This window comes from Orcinus orca, chromosome 21 (genome assembly GCF_937001465.1).
Source record: "Orcinus orca chromosome 21, mOrcOrc1.1, whole genome shotgun sequence".
In the NCBI taxonomy this organism is placed as follows: domain Eukaryota; kingdom Metazoa; phylum Chordata; class Mammalia; order Artiodactyla; family Delphinidae; genus Orcinus; species Orcinus orca.
In genome coordinates, this window is record NC_064579.1 from 17,508,375 (window position 1) to 17,531,296 (window position 22,922).

General features: G+C 37.6%; 1 protein-coding gene across 1 annotated transcript; it reads right to left on the bottom strand.

The window, feature by feature from the left end:
• Positions 1–318: 318 nt before the first annotated feature.
• On the bottom strand, positions 319–9,894 carry FGF20 (fibroblast growth factor 20). Its single transcript, XM_004277170.3, has 3 exons — positions 9,052–9,894; positions 3,535–3,638; positions 319–1,453 (listed from the first exon to the last, which is right to left on the bottom strand). Exons 1-3 carry the CDS (start codon positions 9,335–9,337, stop codon positions 1,208–1,210), a joined length of 636 nt encoding a protein of 211 aa, XP_004277218.1. The 5' UTR covers positions 9,338–9,894; the 3' UTR covers positions 319–1,207.
• Positions 9,895–22,922: the final 13,028 nt, after the last annotated feature.

Consider the following 22,922-nt stretch of genomic DNA (forward strand, 5'->3'; position numbering starts at 1 on the left):
TTATTGAAATAATGACAAAATAGCGGCTATAACGGAAAAGATAGCACACTCGGATAGGTAGATGAAGCCTTACTATTATTAATGGTGGTACCACAAAGACACATTCTTTCTGTGATCATAGTGGGTGAAAAGAAATGGGCTTTGCCAGACTAAGAAAATAAGTAAGCATAAATGGCTTATAATGTCCAATAATTTTCACCATTAGAAGTTCTCTAAATATCAAGCTTTTCTCTAGGAACTCAGAATTTTGTCACTTTAAAAATATGTCCTATAAGTAGAATAACTCCACCTGAAAAGGAATGAAACCAAAACATAAAAATTAAAATGTTTAATTCCCTTTTTGAATGTGTGTTGAGTTCAATACAAATTGATACAGCATTTTTCTAGGCCAAAGAAACCAATGTTACATTTAGAAGGCAATTGACTGCAAAAAAATATAATCTATGCTATACTTTATTTTTAAAAAGAAATTCAAGATCTTATTCTATGTTTAATGTGTAGCAATAATGATGTCTTCTTTACAGCCCAAGACATCACAACAAAGTAATGGCACGATAAAGAAATTTTTGTTGTTTTTTTCTCTTGTATTATCTTCATATACTAGTAAAAAATAAACTCTTTAATAAATAAATATATATAATAAATATTTGCAAACTGAAAATGTATAAATAGGTCCATCCTTTTTAAAAAAAAATGTTCCGTCTTGGTGTGGCATGTTTCATAGTCCATGTTTCACCCAAATTTTTTACATAAAAATGCTGTAACCTGCAAAATCCTACAAGGTTCTCAAAATTTATGTAGCAATGATCTTGGCCAACTATGTCAATACATCTCTTCAACATGAAGTATCTATTTTTAATGTAACTTTTAAAGTAAACATACTCCAGAGAGGTGAGGCACCAGCAGCAAACTAGGTAGGGTTCCCATTACCCACAGTTTAACAGATTTTCAGCTTCAATCTACAAGTGAGGACAGAGCCAGTGTACCCGAGGGAACTTAATCCACTTGTAAAGAGAGATCTTGATCTACTTCAAGTCAAGATATTTTTTGTTTGTTTGTTCTCAATATTCTTTCCAAATTCAGTCTCCCAGTGGAAAATAGACTCCATAAGATTCTGAAGGTCTTCCTGTGTTATTATTTTATGATGCAAACTGTAATAAGAAAGAATAGTTGTAGTTTGGTTCTTCAGTAAAGACACTATCACCCTTCAACTGTACATTAGTAGGTCCTTGTACAGTTCAGGAACTCTTTCTGGATCCACTGGTCTAGGCAGGAAATGTGTAAATTTCTGATGTCTTTTAGATCTGGCACCATCTCTTGGAGTTCCATCTTTGTTAAGTGCCACAAAATACCTACGGCCAGTGTCTCCATGTTTATATATGTTGGATGAATAGGTATTATACCAGTTCTCTTCAAATTGCTCCCTAAAGATGCATTCAGAAGTCAGTTTCTCCTAAAAGAGAGAAGATAACTGCCATTGAAAAAGATATCTTTAAGAGAATTTCCTTAGAAAAGTCTCAACTCTCTATTTCTTTGCCTATAACTATATCCTTGTCAAAGAAGGAGAGAGGGTAGATTGTTTTTGCTTTGTTCTGTTTTAGTTCTCATGTTATCTGGAATTCTTTCTCCCAGGTGACTCCATCCAGCAGTTTAGTTTACAGAACTCTAAGTTAAATGTCAATTCTCAATTTTATGTTCAAACAATATTCTAAACTTGCCCATGCTCCATTTGACCTCCCTTCCATCACCATCACTGGCAAATAGGCCTGTAGTTTATCTTGTTCCATCATTAGATGCCAAAGTTCTACACAGCAAATCTCCACTACCATCTTGAAACGTTTCAAGACCTTGCTAACATTCAAATTCCTAACTCAAGATCATCACTCCAAGTCATATATCTTCCCTTTATGAATTTATTGTTTGATGACATAATCCCCACAATTAACTTATATCTGGATATTACTATTAGGTAAAAAGCCCAGTGATTTCTTGTCTTTTCAAGATGGACTGTATATTATCCCAAGGGGTAGACTACAGTTGCTTTTTTAATCTGACACATACATGAAGAAGGAAGATTATGTGCATGTTTTCCTCTTTCAATTGTAATTCTACTCTTAGGAGATTACACAATGCATTATTTCTCCTTCTTCTGAGCTGACAGAAAGCCCAGAAAGGGCAAGTGTTGCCCTTAGAAGGACAGATATTAAGTGGAGTACCATTTACTGAAATATGATAACCGATTTTCCTCAGTGTATATTGAGATTCTAACTGTATATTGTGGTCTCAATTGAGATTTTAAGAAAAAAGAAGGTACCAGATAGTGTCATCTGCTAAATCATAAAAGTAAATTCTCTTTGGAAATAGCTACAGAGACTTGGACTTTAAGAAGGGATTTCACATGAGGGAATGGGTGGGAGTGGCCCACATTTATGCTTTAACAATTTTCTTACAATTATATAGCAACTGTGAGCAACTAAAAAATGATACAGTGAAAGCGAAAGATCTACATAGTACTGCAGATTGAGTTTTATATTATCCTGTTGCTCTAATTCTTGTGTTGTTTTTGCTGTTTTGTCGTTAAAAAAAAAAAGGAAAGAAAAGAAAAAAGAAAATTAAAAAAACCTTATACTGATGAAGTATTAACTTGAAAAGTTTACTGTAAGTTCCATATTTAAAACATTTATAGTAGACCTACAGATGTGTGCACTTATCCCCAGTGATAAGTTAAAAACTGCCCAATGCAACTCTGAGTAAGAGCATGGCTACTGTAATTATCAAGTCTGCAGATACAGTCCAACTAGTGTGGTTGCCATTTTCTGTTATTGTTTAAGGTATCCTAAGATTTCATTCATTCATTTCCTATATTGCAAAGGTCAGCAAGTCAGTGATGTATACTTATCTATGAAGGTAATAATAGGTAGAGAAAATTTATATTAAATGAATGTAAAGATGAAAAGAATCTAACATGGCAAGAAGAAAATGCTCTCATTTTTCTGTCTCTGGTACCAGGATAATGGGCAGAAAAAAAACTAGTGAGCTAAAAGCAATAAAGTTTTAGGGTTTAAGAAATGAAAGTGAGGGGACTTCCCTGGTGGCGCAGTAGTTAAGAATCCGCCTGCCAATGAAGGGGACATTGGTTCTATCCCTGGTCCAGGAAGATCCCACATGCCGTGGAGCAACTAAGCCCATGTGCCACAGCTACTGAGCCTGCACTCTAGAGCCGGCGAACCACAACTATTGAGCCCACGAGCCCACGCACTGCAAGGAAGAGTAGCCCCTGCTTATAGCAACTAAAGAAAGCCTGCATGCAGCAACAAAGACCCAACGCAGCCAAAAAAAAAAAAAAAGAAATGAAAGTGAGTTGCTATACTACTGCCTAGACATGTGGAAATTTATCAGGATCTAGATTTTTAATTTCTACTTAAGTATGTTGTTTATGTATTTCTTCTGATATGCATAATCGGTAGCTATTTTACTTATAAAATGGATAGTCATTATTTAATGAATTACAATAATTTTTTAAAAAATACGTACTGATCCATAGAGTTCTCCTTTGTCATTCATTCCAAGGTAAAGACCACTGTCCACACCTCTAATACTGACCAGTCCCACTGCCACACTGATGAATTCCAGGATACCTGAATTTATAAACAAAATAATGATTTGCATTTATTAGAGAACATACGACTAATGAAAATCTTCCAAAGAGCAGTAGATCAAATTGCTAAATATAATGATGTATGTGGAAGTCCTTTGTAAACTGAAAAGTGATGTACAGTTGTCATTATGATGAGCCTCCTAGTTTACAGATGAATAAAACTAAAAAACCAAAAATTGTTCATCATGATAAAATGTTAAGGGTGTAAAACCTTAAACCAGACTGACCTGGGTTTGAATCCAGTTCAGTAACTTACTGATTAGTCTACATAAGTCATTTGTCTTCTTTGAACTTCAATTTCCTCATACGCAAAATGGGTGAAATGCTTCCTTACAGGAGAGTGGTAAAGACTAACACATTTAGGCACCCAATAAATGGAAACCATTATTACCATAAAATTAGTACATAATAGAGGTGTTCATAATTCTCCTCCTTGATTCTATTAACTACAACCATGTTCTATTAATTGTTTTGCTTTGTTTTTGCTTACTATGAATCAAGTAAATTTTTTTCTAGCAGCAGCCAGTATACCTTATATGGGTGTATTAGTATTTTGTAGTTTATAAAGGGCTTCTACTTTTATCAGTACTTTCTATCTGGTCCTCAAAAACAACCTCCTAAGATAAGCATAGAAGATATTACTATCCCATTTTACATATAAAGAAACTGAGGCTTGCTTAAAGGCATGATATTTGTAATTAATAGGACAGATACTTGAACTCACATCTTCTGAGCCCTAATCCAATGTTTGTACTTCAAAACAGTGCTTCTTGAGGACAAGACAGTAGTTTCAAAATTTACAGATTATATAATATGCTATTTCCTGTCCCACGATCCTTAAAAATAAATTTTATGGTTCAAAGAAGTAAAAGGACTTTATAATTCATGAAATGTAATAGCCAAATACCAAGAATTTAGCATGCAAGTAGATTTTGCTTTCAATAACTTTCCAGAATTATTTTCATTTATCTATAGGTAAATTAGTACCGAAAACTCTCCACTCAATACTCTTAATACACCATAGTTAAACAAAAACAACAACAACAAAAAACCTTAATGCTTCCCTCTGCATCATTCTTTTTCTCTGCACACACTAACCTTTGGACTAATGTCTTTGTCTTGTTCTTCTCTTTAGACTCTTTGGTGAAAAAGTATATAGACGTACTTTCTATGCTTGGAACTGCCTTCCTCAATAGCTTTCTACCTTCACCCCTTCACTCCCTCTTAAGCTCTACAAACAGTATAAATGTGTACCATTTAGCCTGACTCTTGATCTTAAGTCATTTCTTGATTTATTATACAAGTTCTTGTTTGGACACGTGACGTTCCCAAGGCCAAAGGAAAGTGCAAAATCTGGCTATTTGCATATATGGAGGTCTCTGTTCTGTCCAGATCCTAATTCACTCTTTGGCAGAAACATGGATGCTTAAGCTCTAAACATAGATTCTGAAGAGCTCAAATGAGCTCTTGCAAACTATTAGGAGATCATGTAGAGCACTAGAGCTAACAAGGATCTTACAGCAACAATATCGTACTGCTAAATTGCCTGTTAAGTGGCTTGAAAGAGTCACTGTCCCTGTATGAGAGCCTAAGGCAGAGAGGAGGTAAGATATAGTAGGAAGATACAGACCTCATAGGATAGCCATTATAATGACTGATACAGAGGTGGGAAGTAAAGGAAAATTAAATGTACTGCCAAGCTCATTAGTGAGTGATTCCTGTTAGAAACAAAAATATAGGCCCAAAACATGATTGGTAGAAGAAGATACGTTAATGGAATTTCATCCAGATATACTTACAAATGTATAATTACTTGAAGTTGTAATGAATGTTACATTCAAACTGAGAAGTGTACTGCAGTTCACTTGTAACTTAATTCTCTTTAAGTATCTGATTTACGTTAAGATGCTCTTGTCTTTCAAAGAACAGGAACTGATTAACTGATTAGACTGTATAATAGAACTAGTTTTCAAGTACAATACAAGATTCATTTCCATATAAATCAATTATAAAACAGATCTTATAAAGTATCCATTTTTCTTGCAAAACTAAATTGCAAACCACTTACACTTTAATTCTCATCTTAAAATAATGCCGTTATGTTGTCAAAAAATATGTAATTGTAGAAAGACAAGAAATTATATATATTCTTAGAATAATTATATTCAATAGCTTCAACTTCATTAAACGACATCCAAAGCCTCATATACTTATAACAAGGTCGAAATAATTTTGCAATGGCTCATAGGGGCTGATGGGAAAAAAGTTATGTGCTTTTCATATTCCTCTTAAAGATTTTAGCCACACTTTTAAATTCTGATCGTTTTCTCTCCACAAGGAAATAGTATACCACAGAGTAATTTGTAATCATTTGATTCTTAAATGAGATTTGACAAGTCTTTCTTATTTATAATATGAGGTGGCAACTAAGCTAATTCTTTAACAAAGAGTAGACATGAAAAGCTTTCCTTAAGAGGTAATCACAGATTTTAGATAGATTTTCTAATGCCTAGTGTCCCATAAAAATACTTGGAGGTACTTTGTCTTTTTGGTATCATTTTCAAAGCCAGCCTTTTTTAAAATCATAATAAAGAGGTGAGTCAACCCACAATGCAACCACATCAGACAAATCTATGGAGAATAGGGGAGAATAAAAGAAAGGTCTTTAAAGGAATATGTTTGATCTCAGGCTAAACTTTTTTTTTTTAAGTAATGATTCCAGGTTTATGTATTAGGTAAAATCTTCCTACTGTACTACTGTGCAGGAAAACTCTATTATAAATACAGAGCTAACTCAGATAGGAAATTTTTTAAACCTTACAGGGATCTTTTTGTTTATATTCTATTGATGTGGTTTTGAAATTTTAAAACACAGTATTCTGAATTTTTTATTGAATCATAGCCAAATTAGTATAAATTATCAAAAATGTTAGTTACTTTAACATCTCAAATAGCACATCTTAAGCATTTTCAAAATTCTTACTTTGATGACACAGAAATGAATTTTTAGAGAGAAAAATAATTTCATAGTTAATAATTGAAGCACTAAAAAGAGAAGGCAAATATAGAGAGAAGCTTATAATATTACACATGTTGTATATATACTTTCTTCTCACCTGCACTCTCTTGTTATAAATTATGATGTTTTAGCTATCACAGGCCACTAGGATGCACTCTAATGCATCCTAGAAGTTGTTACTCCTTTAAGCTACAATGCTAATCTGGGTTATCGTTCCTTTGTGTAACAGTAAATATTTTGTTCTGATAGGTACCCTTGCACCACAGAGTGGCTTAAACCAGCACAAACATCAGTCCAAGTCATATTTTTCCAATTACTAAATAAGCATACAAAATTTTAGCCAAAAAAAAAAAATTCTACTAAGATGGTCATTCTGATATGCAACATTTATTAAGGAATGAAGTAAAATACCAGTTTAATGAATGTTATCAAGTCTATAAGTATTTACTAATCTCTTCCCGTAGAGTCAGTCTTATAAAGAGACACAAAGCGGAAGAAGCAACTCTTGACATTGGAGAGATTATGGTTGAATTATAAGGGTCTTAAAAATAGAATTTCCAAGCTTATACTATGTATCCCGGTGTGTTGGGGGGGAGATGTCTGAATATTACCTAAGCTTAACTTGTACCTGCTCTACTTATAGGCATTATCACATTTGCATTCATTTCTAAATCCTTCTGGTAGCTGGAGGGTTTTTCTGTAATGCAGTAATTCTTACAGGCAAGGGAACTGAGCCACCTGGTGTCACAAAGTTCTTTAGACTCAGAATCTCAGCCTCCTCAATTTAGAAACTACTTTCTGAAAGTGACCCCAAGGGGGGCCACTAGGTCATGACACTCTGGACTCATAGTCAATGGGAATTTGGAAGAGATCAGTGGAAGCTGCAAACATGTGGGTTTTAAAAAGTTAATTTTCTAAGCCTTTAAGTGCTACCAAATGACTACCACATGCTCATTTCTACATCTAGAGTTACAAATGCCCCTCAAACTGAGATTTACACTTCCCCAAAGTTTTAATGAGGACTACAAGTCAAAAAAAAGAAAGCCAAATAAGAACAGGGGTGAGGATAAGAGAGGGCCCTTCAGAGAAGAGATTCTCAAAGAATTCCAGTACTTAGGAAAGAAAAGGAAAACTGACACTATGTTAGGCCCTTTCACATTGCTGCTGACAGGTAAATGGTATCTTTAAAATGAAATACACTGATTCTCTCTAATGAAGTCCCAAGTTTGATGATCAAAATCCTTTGAGAGTGCTAGCCAGTTAACTCTAATATGATGAAAACTTCCACAGTGGAGGAAAGATTCTGGGCTGTTAGAACAGGAGAGCATCTTGAGAGAATCACCTGATTTAACCTCATTGTACAGACAAGAAAACTAAGGCTTAGACCGGTGAGGGCACGTGCTAGTCACCCAGCTAGTTAGGGGGTAATTAACAATCGAGACCTTATGGTTTCCCAATCTAGTGTCTTAACAATCTGCCTTAACAATCATTCGGGTTTTTTTTGTTTTTGTTTCTTTCTTTTAACCCCTTCTGCTCCCAGGCACTGTTGGAGGTATTCTGAAATACGTCCCTTTGTGTTCCCACCCGTATCTTCTTTCGCTTCCCCATTTCCTCTTACCTAAGGTCAATACCAAGATCTTTGCTTTCAGATTTCACAATTTCTAAAGAGGATCTTGGCTGAAGGACTGGGCATGCTCAGTAGCCGGATAAGCTTTTTTTTTTTTTTTCCCCTCACCAAACTTTAAGAGCGCTGAGAACTGCAGGCAGGTGAGCCTGTGACAGTAGCGATGGTACCCACGGAAAGTTAATCTGTTACCTTTTCAGGTGAACATTTATGGTTCTCTAGGTAGACACGTAAAAGCTCGCCTCCTGTGTTAGAGCTATCCTTTGAGCAGTAGCCACGGGAGACTCATCAACTGCACAGCTGCAGGGCAGGTTTAAAGAAGCTTCCGGTTGTTAACTTTTGTTAAGGGGAAATATGAGAGGAAGTAGGAGAAAATAATAGGGATTTTGAACACAAAAACAAAAAACTGCCTGCGAGGTAAGGAGTGCGGGAAAGATGTGGCTCCGAGTCCAGGGCTCGGTGTCCCAGGCAGCAGGAAGGGCAGGGCAGCCAGGTGCGGGCGGAGCACCCCCCCTTTCTCCTCCTGCCCTCAGCGTCTGGAGCAGCAGGCCTGCCGGCAACCGCGGCGGCCCGCGGGCGGGGAAAGTCGTCCGGTGCCTCGCTGGCCGCCCAGCAGCCCAGGCCAGCACCTCACACTGGAAGGGTTCCGGGGGCTCCCGGCCCCACGTAGTCCCGACTCCATCCGCGAACGGGGAGGGAGACGCAAGAGGGGGAGCAGAGGAGCGCGGGAGGCGGGGTGCCGGTACGTACCGAAGAGGCTGTGGTCCTGCCTGGTGCCCTGCACGCTGCCGTCGGGCAGGATCTGCAGGTGGAAGCCGGTGCGGCAGTAGAGCTGCCTGCGGCGCAGGATGCCGTGCAGGTGCGCCAGCTCCGCAGCCCCGGGCCCGCCGCGGGCGCCCAGCTCCGCCGCGCCCCGGCGCTCGCCCAGCAGAGGCGGCCGCTCCCCGGCAGGAGGCAGCAGGAAGTGCGAGCCCACCTGCTGGCCCAAGCCCTCCAGGCCGCCCAGGAAGCCCCCGACCTCGGCTAAGGGAGCCATGGGGCGGCCGGAGGGAGAGGCGGCGGATCCGGAAAACAAAAGACCCCCAATAAAAAAAATAGAGCAGGGATGGGGAGGTGAATGGAGAAAAATTATAGCCAAACAAGCGCAAACAAGCTAAGGCCCGGTTAGTCCCGTGAGGTCGCTGGATGAACTTTGCACTGAGAGCAGGGAGGCTTTCACTGTCTTGGAGCGATCTTCTCTCCTGGGGTAGGTGGGAACCGGTTGCTGGCTTTGCAGAAACATCTATAGCTGCCGCTGCCAATACTGGGGCTGGGCCTGGGGCTCCAACTCCGCAAACGGATCAGAGTCCTGTGTACATACACACAGTATATATGCGGGTCCTCTTGACATATGCTAATCAAGTCCTTTCATGCTCGCTGGGGAGGTTCTGTTTGAAATCTTAAACCGGCCTCCTCTCACGTTTTTGCTCTTCGGAAGTGACCAGAAGGGGCCCTTGACGGCTCTCTATCCATGCAGTCGCAAAAATCATTCCCGCACTTGGCCAAAGCTGGCCAGCAACTTCGGGGAGGCGCAGTCAAGGCCGCTCTTTGGGGTTGTCTTTGGAACAACCGTGATGCTGTTCTGCTGCGGCCGTGCGATTGCCTTTGATGTGAGCTCCTTTGCAGTGATAGATCGCTGCTAAAAGGAGCCCAGCTTGGCAGGTATATTGAAGAAGGGAAGGGGGGAAGGGAGGGAACTGGGAGCGGGGGCGGGGAGGAGGGGATGGGTAGGAGGAGGAAAAGGAGAGAAGAGGAGAATTGGACTCCTTGGGAGCTGCTGGGAGCCTACAGTGGACAGGTGCAAAGAAAGGTAAGAGAGGGAGAAGGAAAAAGGGCGTTACCTGAGGCTTAGACCTGCCCAGACACACATGAAAGGAAAATCAAAGCTTTGACAGTTTAACTCACTAATTTTAAAACACTAATAAAATGTACAAGCATTACTCTTTTCTTTTATCATTTAGATGGGGGATTTTCTTTACATAATCAAGGTTAGGTTAGGAACACCCCATCCCCCTTCCCAGGTTCTCTTTAATGTTTATCTTTACTCAGGTAGCACAAGATACAACCAAGATTGCCTTATATCTATATGGAAATTTAAAGTTGTGTGCTAAGTTTGTGAACTTTTAATCAACTTTTTTTTACATCTTTATTGGAGTATAATTGCTTTACAATGGTGTGTTAATTTCTGCTTTATAACAAAGTGAATCAGTTATACATATACATATGTTCCCATATCTCTTCCCTCTTGCATCTCCCTCCCTCCCACCCTCCCTATCCCACCCCTCTAGGTGGTCACAAAGCACCGAGTTAATCTCCCTGTGCTATGTGGCTGCTTCCCACTAGCTATCTATTTTACGTTTGGTAGTGTATATATGTCCATGCCTAATCAACTTAATATAGTAATGTAATATAATTATGAATCTAGGGATTAAGAGTAAATCCAAGTAGGCTGAAAAGAGATGGGTTACATTCTTATATTTGCCACGAATAGAAAATGAATATCTGTAATAGTGTCATAAATGATGAGTGGGCTCTGGGGCCATTATCCAATCTAAGAGCACTTCCCTGTTCTTAGTTGCATTTTCTTTAAGACTAGATTTTGGGGGTTGTTCACATTTGAATTATAAAAACAACTAAATGGAGAACAGTGTTGATTCTCGATGTGTTTTTCAGACGCAAAAAGTCGCTAGTAAAATGTGGGACTGCCCGTGCATATTTGTGAAATCAAAAGTCATTGAGCTGAAGGAGCTGCATACACATCCATTTAAAACTTAAAACTTTGGTTTTGTACCACTAGTTAAATTTAAGATCTTTAAGTTAAAATTTTTCAGTGGCAGAAGAGTTGAGAATCATTTGGCAGATTTTTGTGCTTCCCCTGAGCAAAAAGTTTTAGGGAATCACTAAAGATTACTTTTTCAGTCCTGTTTCATGGTCTGCTTAGCAAAGGCCTAAACTTGGGAGTGCAGATGGATGGGACTGCTTTATTTTATTTGCTCTGAAGGGATTTTTGCTAATTAATTGGCAGGTGCTTTAAAGTAGGTAAAGTTACACCTTTTCATCACTACGGTCCTAAGTACTGACCCTTGTGCAACCAAGTTATAAAAGAGTCCTTAAAGCAAGTGATTTACTGTTGATAGATATGAAATAAAACAAAAACACTGGCTAAAAATAATAAACAGATAAATCACTTTAGAAATGTACTCAGCTAAGTCTGTTTTAAAGGTTGTACCAGGTAAGTGTCATATTATTTCACCTTTCAAATAACAGCAATCTGTCTTGTGGTAGGACCCCCAAATCCACCATAATCAAGATTTCAAAGCACATCTGTGTAAACATTATCACATCAGTGGAAAACATCAACCAATGAGCTTTTACTTTGAACCAAATCTTCTTAATTGCAGTGTTAAATCAAAGAAAGTTAGATCAAAGTTGTGTGAATCTCATAGCGGGAAAACTGAAGTAGCCAGTACATACACTGATCACTTTTAAAGAAGATAGTTAAAGGTTTAAAACTAAGATCAAGTACCTTTTAATGAGCTTTGTTTCAAGGTCTAACTTCTGTACAATATGTAATGCTGTTAATTATTCCGCAATGGTTATATAGCATCGTCACTTGCTCCTAGAGGCACTAGTTCAGTCTATAAAATATTTCCCCACATGAACAGTTTAAGTCCTGCTGTGTGATTCATATCTCTCAGTCTGTTTAAGTCTCTTGGGTCACATATATATGTATAGATATATATGTGTGTGTGTTTATACATATATATACAAAATAGTAAAATACAGAGAAATTTTACCCATAGTCACCAAAGCCCCAAAATTTTAATAATAAAACTACTATCTCTGTACAACTTTAACATTTTCAAGTCCATTGCCTTACTTGATCACCACAATAATGCTATGAAATAGGCACAATCCACTTTATAAAGAATAAAAAGATGTCCTGGATTCTAGTTCAATGTTTAGTCCAGAGTCTTACATCCCAGAGAAATTTTCTCAAACTCTCTAAATGCCTCTGTTTCCTCTTTTGTAAATTAAATACAATATAACTCCTGCCTAGTTCTCTATGCCAAGGGTTGCTATGAGACTTCAATGTAAAAATATCTAGGAAAGTGGTTTTAAAACTATAAAGTATTCTATACATGTAAAATGCTAGAAACCTTCAGTTGGTGGGAAAATTTTTGCTTTATAATTTAGCAAGTATAATTTGTTTGAAATACAAAATAAATCTTTTTTCCTCAAACCAAACCTTTACTATGTAAGTTTTGAATGGTGCTTAATGCCATTTTATAAAGGGCCAGAATAGAAACAAAAAGATAAGGATTTCTTTTGTTTGCACTAGTCACGTGACAGGAAAAGATAACACTAAAGATTTTTTTGCACATGCTGTGATGATATCATGGGAAGTTAAATAATTTTGAAGAGTGTTTTACAAGAGTGCATTATTCAGCTTTTAAGTATACATTGCAATCTAATCAACTTTACCTATACTTCCTAGAGACCACACTTGCCTTGCTGTTATACAAATATGTGGTACAATTTCTACTTCCACAAAACGTAGTTACAATTCTCCAGGCTATATAATTCCTATATAGATTTTCAGCAAGCATAGTGTTATGAATCTTTGTTTTTGCACATGAAAAAGGAGTTTATGCCTTTGGTTACTTCTACATGTGTATAACTTGAGAAAAAGAAAAAAAGCTGATTTAAAAGTCATGACTTATACATTCAATAAAATAAAAGTACATTTGCCCAACATTATCTATTATTTGTAATTACAAATTATTGGCAGCAACATAAATTTCCACACATGGGAAACTGAATGAATAAATTATGTATACTCACACAATGGAGCATTACATACCTGGAAAAAAAGAATGAGTTAGATCTCTTTAAATTAGCATGGAGTATTTCCAGAAAATACTATTAGTTGAAAAGAGCAAAGTTTTAGCATGCTTTACCCATAGGATGCTATCTTTTCTGTAAGAAAGAAAGAAAATAAGAAACTTTTATATATGCTTTTTTTCCCCCAAAATAAACACGGGATGGATAAATCAGAAACGAATGAAATTGGTTATGCTGTTAATTGTCTACCTGAGTTGGATGTGAATGGAGTAGAAGAGATGGGAAATGACATGTCTTTGAGAACTTTTTATGGAGTTTGGACTTTTAGAGAAATGTTAACGTTCTAGATCTTTTTAAGTCAAATAAATAAGAATGGGGGGGGGTGGAATAAAACCAGGAACAAATCAACCTAACTAAATTCAAGTGAATAACATAACCACACAGAAAGGAATGATGATATTTTTTTTTAAAACTAAGTAACTTTCAAATACAGTTCTTTTACTGTATAATCAAGGTCTAAAGATAAAAATATACATAGATACTGAATTTAAGTTACAAAGATTATTTTTCTCAGTGTGTGGGGTTAGACTAGTGTATTATAAGTTTGATGAAGAGGCTATTTACATAGTCTCAAATATCCCCTCACAAATTGTTTCTTGATCACAAAAAGAAAATAATAACTTCATAGTGGATTAATTTAGTAAATACTATCTTAACCGCATAATGAAAGTAAACAACAATAATGGGACAAACCAACACCATATACCTCTTGACACTCTAGGAAGGATATGATGTCACTTATTTGATGTCACTGTCAAAAATGCATCCTGAATCTAGTCATGAAGAGACATCAGCTAAACCCCAAATAAGAGACAGTCTACAAAACAACTGGCCTATATGCCTCTAAAATGTCAAAATCAGGAAAGACAAAGAAAGGTTGAGGAACTGTTCCAGATTAAAGGAAACTAAAGAGACATGAAACCTAAATGTGATGATGATCCTGTTATGGAGCCTGAACCAGAAAAACAAACAAACAAACAGAGACTTTATTGAAACAATGGGGAAATTTTAATATGGATTGTGAATTAATTAATAGTATTGTATCTATGTTAACTTTCCTAATTTTGACAATTTTACTGTGACTATATAAAGAAAGGTATTAGGAAATACAAAATAAAACTTTATGGATAAAGAGACATGATGTCTGCAAAATTATTCTCAAATGGTTCAGGAAAAATGTATATATGACTATACACAGAAAAAGAAGGAATGGATGATAAAACAGGGGAGTGAAATGTTGACTGAAGAAACTGAGTATAGGGTATGTGGAGTTCTTTGTAGTATTCTTGTAAGTTTTCTGTAAGAATGAAATTACATCAGAATTTAAGTTTTTAGGGTAAACTTTGAAAGTTCACAACTTAAATATTAGAAGCACTTCATTTATAGGAGAGAATATCTAAATTCAATAGCTATCATGTAAAGTAGTCAAGGTAAATCAGAATTCCTGAATTTGAACTATTTGCATAGAAGGGCCTCAGTCTGCACAAAATCTCAAACCTTGACCAGAACAGGTTGGATATTTTCTGTGGAGAGTATTAAACACACGTGAAAAAAGGAATATTAATTGACCATGAAGTCACATAATTTGGGGGGGGGGCAAATTCAGGCAGAATGAAAATTTAACACAAATTGAACATCTTTGTTATTTTCTCCTTAGTTCCAGGAATGTCAACTACTGTAATCCAGCCCCACTTCTCACTTTACCCACAGAGAGCAACAAGAGTAATAAACAACATAGTTTAATTTTTGCCTTGTACTTTTTTTCTTTCCTATCCACCTCACTAGATACAGGCAAGATATTTCCACTCGATAGTTATGAGACCCTGGGAACATTACATTACCTCCCTGGAACTCAGTTTTTCCTCTATAAAATTGGGTTAAAGAATGTTGTATGTAACTTGCAGAACTATTGATATTATAGGAATTATATGGATAAATGCATATGAAAATCCGTTAGTTCTACAACATCTAAGTGATTATTTGAATGATGATAATCAGTATCTATTTTCCCTGTGTTTGGGGCAACTTAAAATTCCATGTTCTGCTCTAAGTTGCAAGAAAAGAAAGATGACTTATGGGATTTACACATCATTGAATCTAATAGTGGCCTTATTTGGAGCACAGAAAAATGCTTCCTGCAATGAAAGTTTTAACTAACAGTACTTAGAGATGGGTCTGAAAGAAATATGCTTCTAAAACAAGTTCTTTTGGAAGTAGCCACAGCATCAGGCTGACTATACATCATTTATTTGTCTTTCATAAGGTCTTCTACCATCATCCGAATGTATCATAAAATTATAATGTGAAAGTACTTCATATTTTTCATCACTTGGAAGAAATTTGCCAAGTTACCTCAACCAAACATCTTCATTTTACAAATGAGGAAGATGGCTCTCAGAGAAATGTCACCTAGTTGATAGAAAAATCATAATTTTAATTAAAATATTTCACATCCATTTCCAATGCTGTTCCCACCAAATAATGCTGCCAATACCCAAATAGTAATAAAAGCTGATTCTCTAGAGAAACTGAAGTATATACCTTTTAAAAAAACTGTGGTTCAAACTGATGTCATTGCTCATACACAATATTTTATTTGGTTACTCCCAGAATCAGCAACTGAATAGTGGATTTGGAAAAAGTTACGGTTGGTATTTTTTTCATTGCTTTATTGCCTCCTTACTATGAATGTATCCACAGATGCCACTAAACCTCTTTGTTTTTCATTTCTCCATTTTCAAAGTAAAGAAAGAGTATGTAAGTTAAACGTGCTTCATCCTACTGAAACATAATGCCACACAAACACTAAAAGCATATTTTATTACAATAACTAAAAATTAAATCATCAATATTAAAATAAATTGCATTTTTGGAGGGCATAGAATCGCCATCTGATTTTTTTTAATGACACTCTTCCAAATATAAAAAAAATCTATTTATAAAATTTAGGGAGTCAATAGATTTAAACACTTAATGAATTTGTTCATTGTCTATCCTTAGAATTAGTTAGAAATAAAACACACCATTACAAGAATGGTGATACAAGTGTTTAATCTTTCACAACATCAATAATATGGATGAATTATATTTCCTTTAAAAGTTAGACAATGAAAAAGTAATTTATTAAATTACCTTGAAATTTCGTGTCTTTTAAGCACCGTAATGTGATAAGAGTAACTAAAGCCTTCTTTACCCATTTTTCTCCCGTAATTAGAGGCCTGAGATAACTAGGCCTGTTGATGCGAACCGGAGCTTGGCCCCAGGCAACACCTGCTCAGGAGGCCTTTCGCCAAGTGGTGCTGAAGGGAGAGGGATGCGTCTTCACCCCCGGACCAGAGGGAAGACTGGTAAGGCACTGCTTACACTTTGGCACACAGTTTAGGAAGACATACCTATCTCTCCATAACAGTCACCCTGGAGTGAGAAAATAGTATACGGAGCAGACTAACGCATTTGTATGGCGAGGTGTGACTGGAACTGCTACCAGCTATGTGAGTGACATGTTGCGGGTCCGTCGTCTGCAGCTTGCCCTGAAGGCAGGTTAGAGAGATAAGACAGACACCAGCTACATGACTGGATGTTAAGAACACAGTTCATAGTAGTACAGTTATTGAAATACATCAAGTTTACAAATAGCCTGGCTTGAATGTTATCCTGAGGAGAAATACGATCATTAGTGCTGTCCTCATACTAGAACGTTATGCTCCATGCCGGCAGGGATCTTTGTCTGTTTTGTTCATGAGTGTATAACAAGTGCCTACAACAGTGCCTGGCATACTTTTTTTTTTTTTTTTTTTTTTTTTGCGGTATGCGGGCCTCTCACTGTTGCGGCCTCTCCCGTTGCGGAGCACAGGCTCCGGACGCGCAAGCTCAGCGGCCATGGGTCACGGGCCCAGCCCCTCCGCGGCATGTGGGATCTTCCCAGACCGGGGCACGAACCCGTGTCCCCTGCATCGGCAGGTGGACTCCCAACCACTGCGCCACCAGGGAAGCCCTGGCGTACTTTTTATACTTGATAAATATCTGTTGGTTGATTGATAGACACTGTAAAACTTTTTCAGAAACCTGAAGTACTTGCTTTGATGTTTCAATTCATCTTTTCGTTTCCCCTAAGAATGGTTAGAAGTCATAGAATGTTTATTCAAATATGTAAAATTTAATTTGACCTGTTTTTTTGTTTTTGTTTTTGTTTTTTTTGGCCTCGCTGTGCGGCATGCAGGATCTTATTTCCCCCACCAGGGATTGAACCCGTGCCCCCTGCAGTGGAAGCAGAGTCCTAACCATTGGACCGCCAAGGAATTCCCTAATTTGACTATTAGTAAACACATGCACACTAGTACAAATATCTTTCATCTTGAAAAATCACCCCTGGGCATAAAAGCCAACCTCTGAGAGAAAGGGCAGTCGGCCACAGGGGTACAGGGGCTGTGGGTCTCTCACGGGGTCAGCCACTAGGGGACAATGTAGGCGCATTTGCTGCCAGACCCTCGATAAGGCCAAAAGGGACCTTGATAGAGAGGAAGGAATTGTGCCAGATTTCACTTCTCCAACTTCTAGTCATGCTGTTGGTAAATTCCTCATGTGAGTCTCACCTCCAAAAATGAAAACAGAAAAACAGCACCATTATGAGGAGGTCCTTGGCAAAGAAAAAAAATCCAGGGAAAGTTGTGAAAATGTGAGTAATCTTGATGGGGAATAAAATGCAGCTCAGTAGATACTGTGGGGCTGTCAGGACACCACGGAAGTGCTGACGCTGAATATATTTGACTGAAGCTCTTCCTGCGAACAAGGCTATAAGCTTCTAGCTGGCAATGAAATTGTGAAATGAGTTCAAGGACAAGGAGCTGAGTCAAGCGGATGAAACAGCAAGGAACTGGATTCGGAGTAGACTGCTGTCACACAAAACCAATAGAAAGAACAGTTCTTCTTTGAGAATTGCATCTCCCATAAAACTGCAAGTACCAGGGCTTCCCTGGTGGCGCAGTGGTTGAGAGTCCGCCTGCCGATTCAGGGGACACGGGTTCGTGTTCCGGTCCGGGAAGATCCCACATGCCGCGGAGTGGCTGGGCCCGTGAGCCATGGCCGCTGAGCCTGCGCATCCGGAGCCTGTGCTCTGCAATGGGAGAAGCCACACAGTAAGAGGCCCGCGTACCGCAAAAACAAAACAAAACAAAACTGCATGTACCAGAATATACAACAAAAAAGACACAATTGCAACAGTAAATAACCTTTATGTAGATTTTTTAAAATGAGAGGTGAAAGGTTCAGACAGCAGTATTTTATGATTGACTTCAGTAAACTCAGACCCACTATGAGTTCCTCAAAGTTATCAATATAATAAATTGTAAGTGTCTCTAATGAGCTGTTACAATTGAAATGTATTTTTCAGGCCAATCATTTTAACCTAGTAGTTTCTTGACTTGGGTTTCTGAATTTTGAACAATTTAATTCATATCTTTAGTATCCCAAAGAATTCTATTCATGTTAAATTTGCATGAATTCTAGGTAATTTTAGAAAAACAAATATTTGCCTTTCATTCAAAAAATACATAAGTTCTTACTATATAACAAGTACCGTCTGTGTTTGTTAAATGGCAAAACACATCTCCATCTTTCTGCCACTTACTGTCTAATTGGCTGATACAAACAAGTAGAGGAGAACGTGATAATGGTGGTGCTAAGATGGGGAAGTTCGAGGTATTTTGTCGAAAGCAGGTAGCAGGGTAGATTAAACCATCCTTGGAACAGGAGAAACATTTAGGAAAATTTGTATCTAAGCAGAGTCCTGTTAGGGAGGGGAAGCAGACAGAATTCAGACTAGGACATTCCTCCTGGTAAGTTTCCTCCCCTAAAATACAGGTCTTGGATTAGATTATCTCCATGGCTCCATTCAACCTAACATTTTTACAATTCTCTATTCAAATATCAAGTCAAAATTTAATTGGAAAATAGAATTCAGTAACTTTGCTTTATAGACTGATTTTCACAAACCTATTTCTTCAAATTACTTAAATTCTTCATCCCTTAAAGCTAGAGATTTAAAGAAGGATGGTTCTAATTATGAGACTCAAATACTGATATTTTAGCAAAACAAATATGTAGATAAAGATATTTTATGTATATGAGGTTCCAACTTCTGAAGTTCTCAAACACAGCACAATATTTCTCTAGATGTATCTGCAAGCTCCCATTATTATGTAAATGCTACATAATTTATAATTTTTGACTCTAACATAATCCATTTATAGTATACATAAACTGTCTTTCAAAGTATCTTATTTTTTACTAATACCACATTTAAAATTCAACTAAATCTCGGTGCAAAGCTGCGGAGTGGTATTACCACCTTTAAGACCTCTCTCTCGTTTCACACCTCTAACCGCCTGGTGGCCTCTTCCAGTTGCATGTTATAGCAGTCATGCATAATTATCAGAGAAAGATTAGAAGGAAATTTAATTTTAATCTACAGAATGGAAATTTTAAAAAAAGGGACATTTATCCCATGTCCTGAAATCCATTTCTCATTTGTTTCCACTTTTAAGAGACTTAAGATGATGAATTACTCTGTTAGTTCAACTTTTAGCTCTTCCTTCTTTATTTGATTCATTATCAGTCTGAGAAAGCAGGTAGTTTGGATAATGACCTTGAGTTTCATATATGGGTTCCATCACTGTTTGATGTTCCTCTTTATTTAAAATTCATTTTAGGGATGAACTCTTCACAGGCACATAGGTGTTTAATAAGTAAGTCAATGTAATTATTATATTTAACCATAGCCAAGAGTACAATGATTAATTCTGGATATCATAGAACACAAGCCTCCATTACATAGATTTTGATCAAAGCATATGCCCTGAAACAAATGCTACACACAATAAAATTCTAATCAAACATGGTTTCCTTGTACAACACTGGAAGGATTGAAGGAACAGACCTCCTTATTCTTGAATAATTTGTTCAAGGAGACCCCGGCACCTGCATGATGATGTTAGAGAAACTCGTTTAGTGGTATTCTATAAAGTCTTGTCATCAAGTGAAAGGTTCACTTTACTTCCCTTGATGTGGTGGTCTGAGGTTTACAGGTTCCTGAACATAAGATTTGACATGATCCTGAAAAAATGGCAAACATTTTCAAAGCACAAGAGTTTTGATATGCTTCAGTTGCCAAGAAATTTATGAACACCCCTATTTTCAGACTTTTTGCTTTTAGATCAGTCTCTAGTGTTTGAGGCAAACCGATTCATTCTAACATAAAAAGATATTGCATAGTAACCAAAACCACTTTATTATTACTTTGGCTTAAAATGAACATCTTCCTGTGAACAAAACCCCTGAATTTTAAATGTAATAAATTCAAGTATTGTTTAGATGTATTATATTGTTATGTTTTAAATTTGAAATAACATTTTAATCAAACCTAAAAATTAATATTAGCATAAAGCAAGACCTAATCACCTGGCAATATCAAATGAAGTTGGTCCCTATTGGGTGGCAGTTTTTTTTTTTTTTTTTTTTTGCAGTACACGGGCCTCTCACTGTTGTGGCCTCTCCCATTGCGGAGCACAGGCTCCGGACGCGCAGGCTCAGCGGCCATGGCTCACTGGCCCAGCCGCTCCGCGGCATGTGGGATCTTCCCGGACCGGGGCATGAACCCGTGTCCCCTGCATCGGCAGGCGGACTCCCAACCACTGTGCCACCAGGGAAGCCCTGGGTGGCAGTTTTTAATGCAACACTTTTTAACTAGGTAGCTTCAGGCTCAGCTCTAGAATAGTCTCCACCTGGTCCTGGTTAGTCAGTTGCACCCATCTAGACCTGAGATGATTCCTTAACTCCAAGTCTTTGGAAAAACAAATATAATTAATTGGAAAGAATAAAAATAAAGGGAGAAGGGTGGGGGGGAAGGGATAGTTAGGGAGTTTGGGATTCACATGTACACACTGCTGTATTTAAAATGGATAATCAACAAGGACCAACTGTATAGCACAGGGAACTCTGCTCAACAATATATAACAACCTAAATGGGAAAATAATTTGAAAAAAATAGATACATGTATATGTATAACTGAATCACTTTGCTGTACACCTGAAACTATCACAACATTTTTAATCAACTATACTCCAATATAAAATAGAAAGTTAGAAAAAAAAGAATAAAAAAATTCCATAGTAACATCTGCATGCAGGTTGATTGAAAATAATTAACGACCCCAAGAAGAGAGGGAAGGTTGTTAACGCTCTTCTTGACTAAAGGATGGGTAAATTCATTTTGCCATTTGTGGCCAAAGGCAGATCCTGATCTTTTTTGGCTTAGTTTTATGTCCTTCTTATTCTGTTTCCTTCTGGAATCAAACAGTGGTCTTCAAGAGCTCCCAAACTCTCTAATGAATATGGTAATCTTTAAGTAGTCGTGTGGTGCAGCCTCCTTGCTCAAGCTCAGTAGAGCTGATTGTTAAATTTTCAGGCATTTAGTGAGCCAAGTTGTAAGAGACATTTTAAAAATTAAGTTATATAAATTTACAATTAGATAAATTATATTAAAATCAAAGGTAATAAGTACCAAAAACTCATCACTCCCCCAAGTTTTTTACTATTCCTGTCACCTCTTTTGTATGTGTATCGTGCAAATTTTATATAATGATGTGCTACTGTGAATCTTTTCACAACTCTGCAGTCAGTAATGTCATGTTGGTAGCTTGACATCAGCTGTGGTGGGAGTATATACACCATGGAAATCTGTAAATGCTACAAATCAGGACTCCCCTGTCTTCTACCCTAGAACCAGCTGTTAAACATTTACCAGCACACCGCCGGTGCCTGACCACTGAGCCTTCTAAGAGAAGCTATTCTTCGTATTTCCTAGAAACTGTTCCCATATGACTCCACCCCTTTCATCCCAGGCACAGCTGATTGGCCTTAGAGTAAGAAACGAACAAAGATAGAAAACATCTGTAGGCTAGACCAAGCCAATACTTTATCTTTAGGTTCTGACCTAAGACTCATAGAGACTGATGGGATTAGCAGCCAAGTCATGTTCACACCAGTATGTGAGAATAAATGTCCTTGAACTCTTACTATGTGGGTCTCTAGAGCTAACCTGGTTACCATACTTTCTTAGATCTCATAGTACCACTGTTCCCGGATTTGATATGGCTTTTATCCATAAAATAACTCTTTTATTTGAGCTAATGCAATTTCTATTCTACTCCTTGCAAATTAATGTGTTTTCAGAAAAACTGTTTTGGGCTTCCCTGGTGGCGCAGTGGTTGAGGGTCTGCCTGACAATGCAGGGGACACGGGTTCGAGCCCTGGTCTGGGAAAATCCCACATGCCGCGGAACAACTAAGCCCGCGCACCACAGCTACTGAGCCTGCGCGTCTGGAGCCTGTGCTCCGCAACAAGAGAAGGCCGCGACAGTGAGAGGCCCGCGCACTGCGTTGAAGAGTGGCCCCTGCTCACCGCAACTAGAGAAAGCCCTCACGCAGAAACGAAGACCCAACACAGCCAAAAATAAATTCATTAAAAAAAAATATATATATCTTTAAAAAAAAACTTTTAAATTCTTAGTTTCTGATTGCAATATAGAAACTACGTAGATATAGGGCAGAATATCGAGGCTAAAGCCCTGATTATGTAACCCAGAGAAAAGTTTTTAATTCTTTTCCTCATCAGAAAAAATT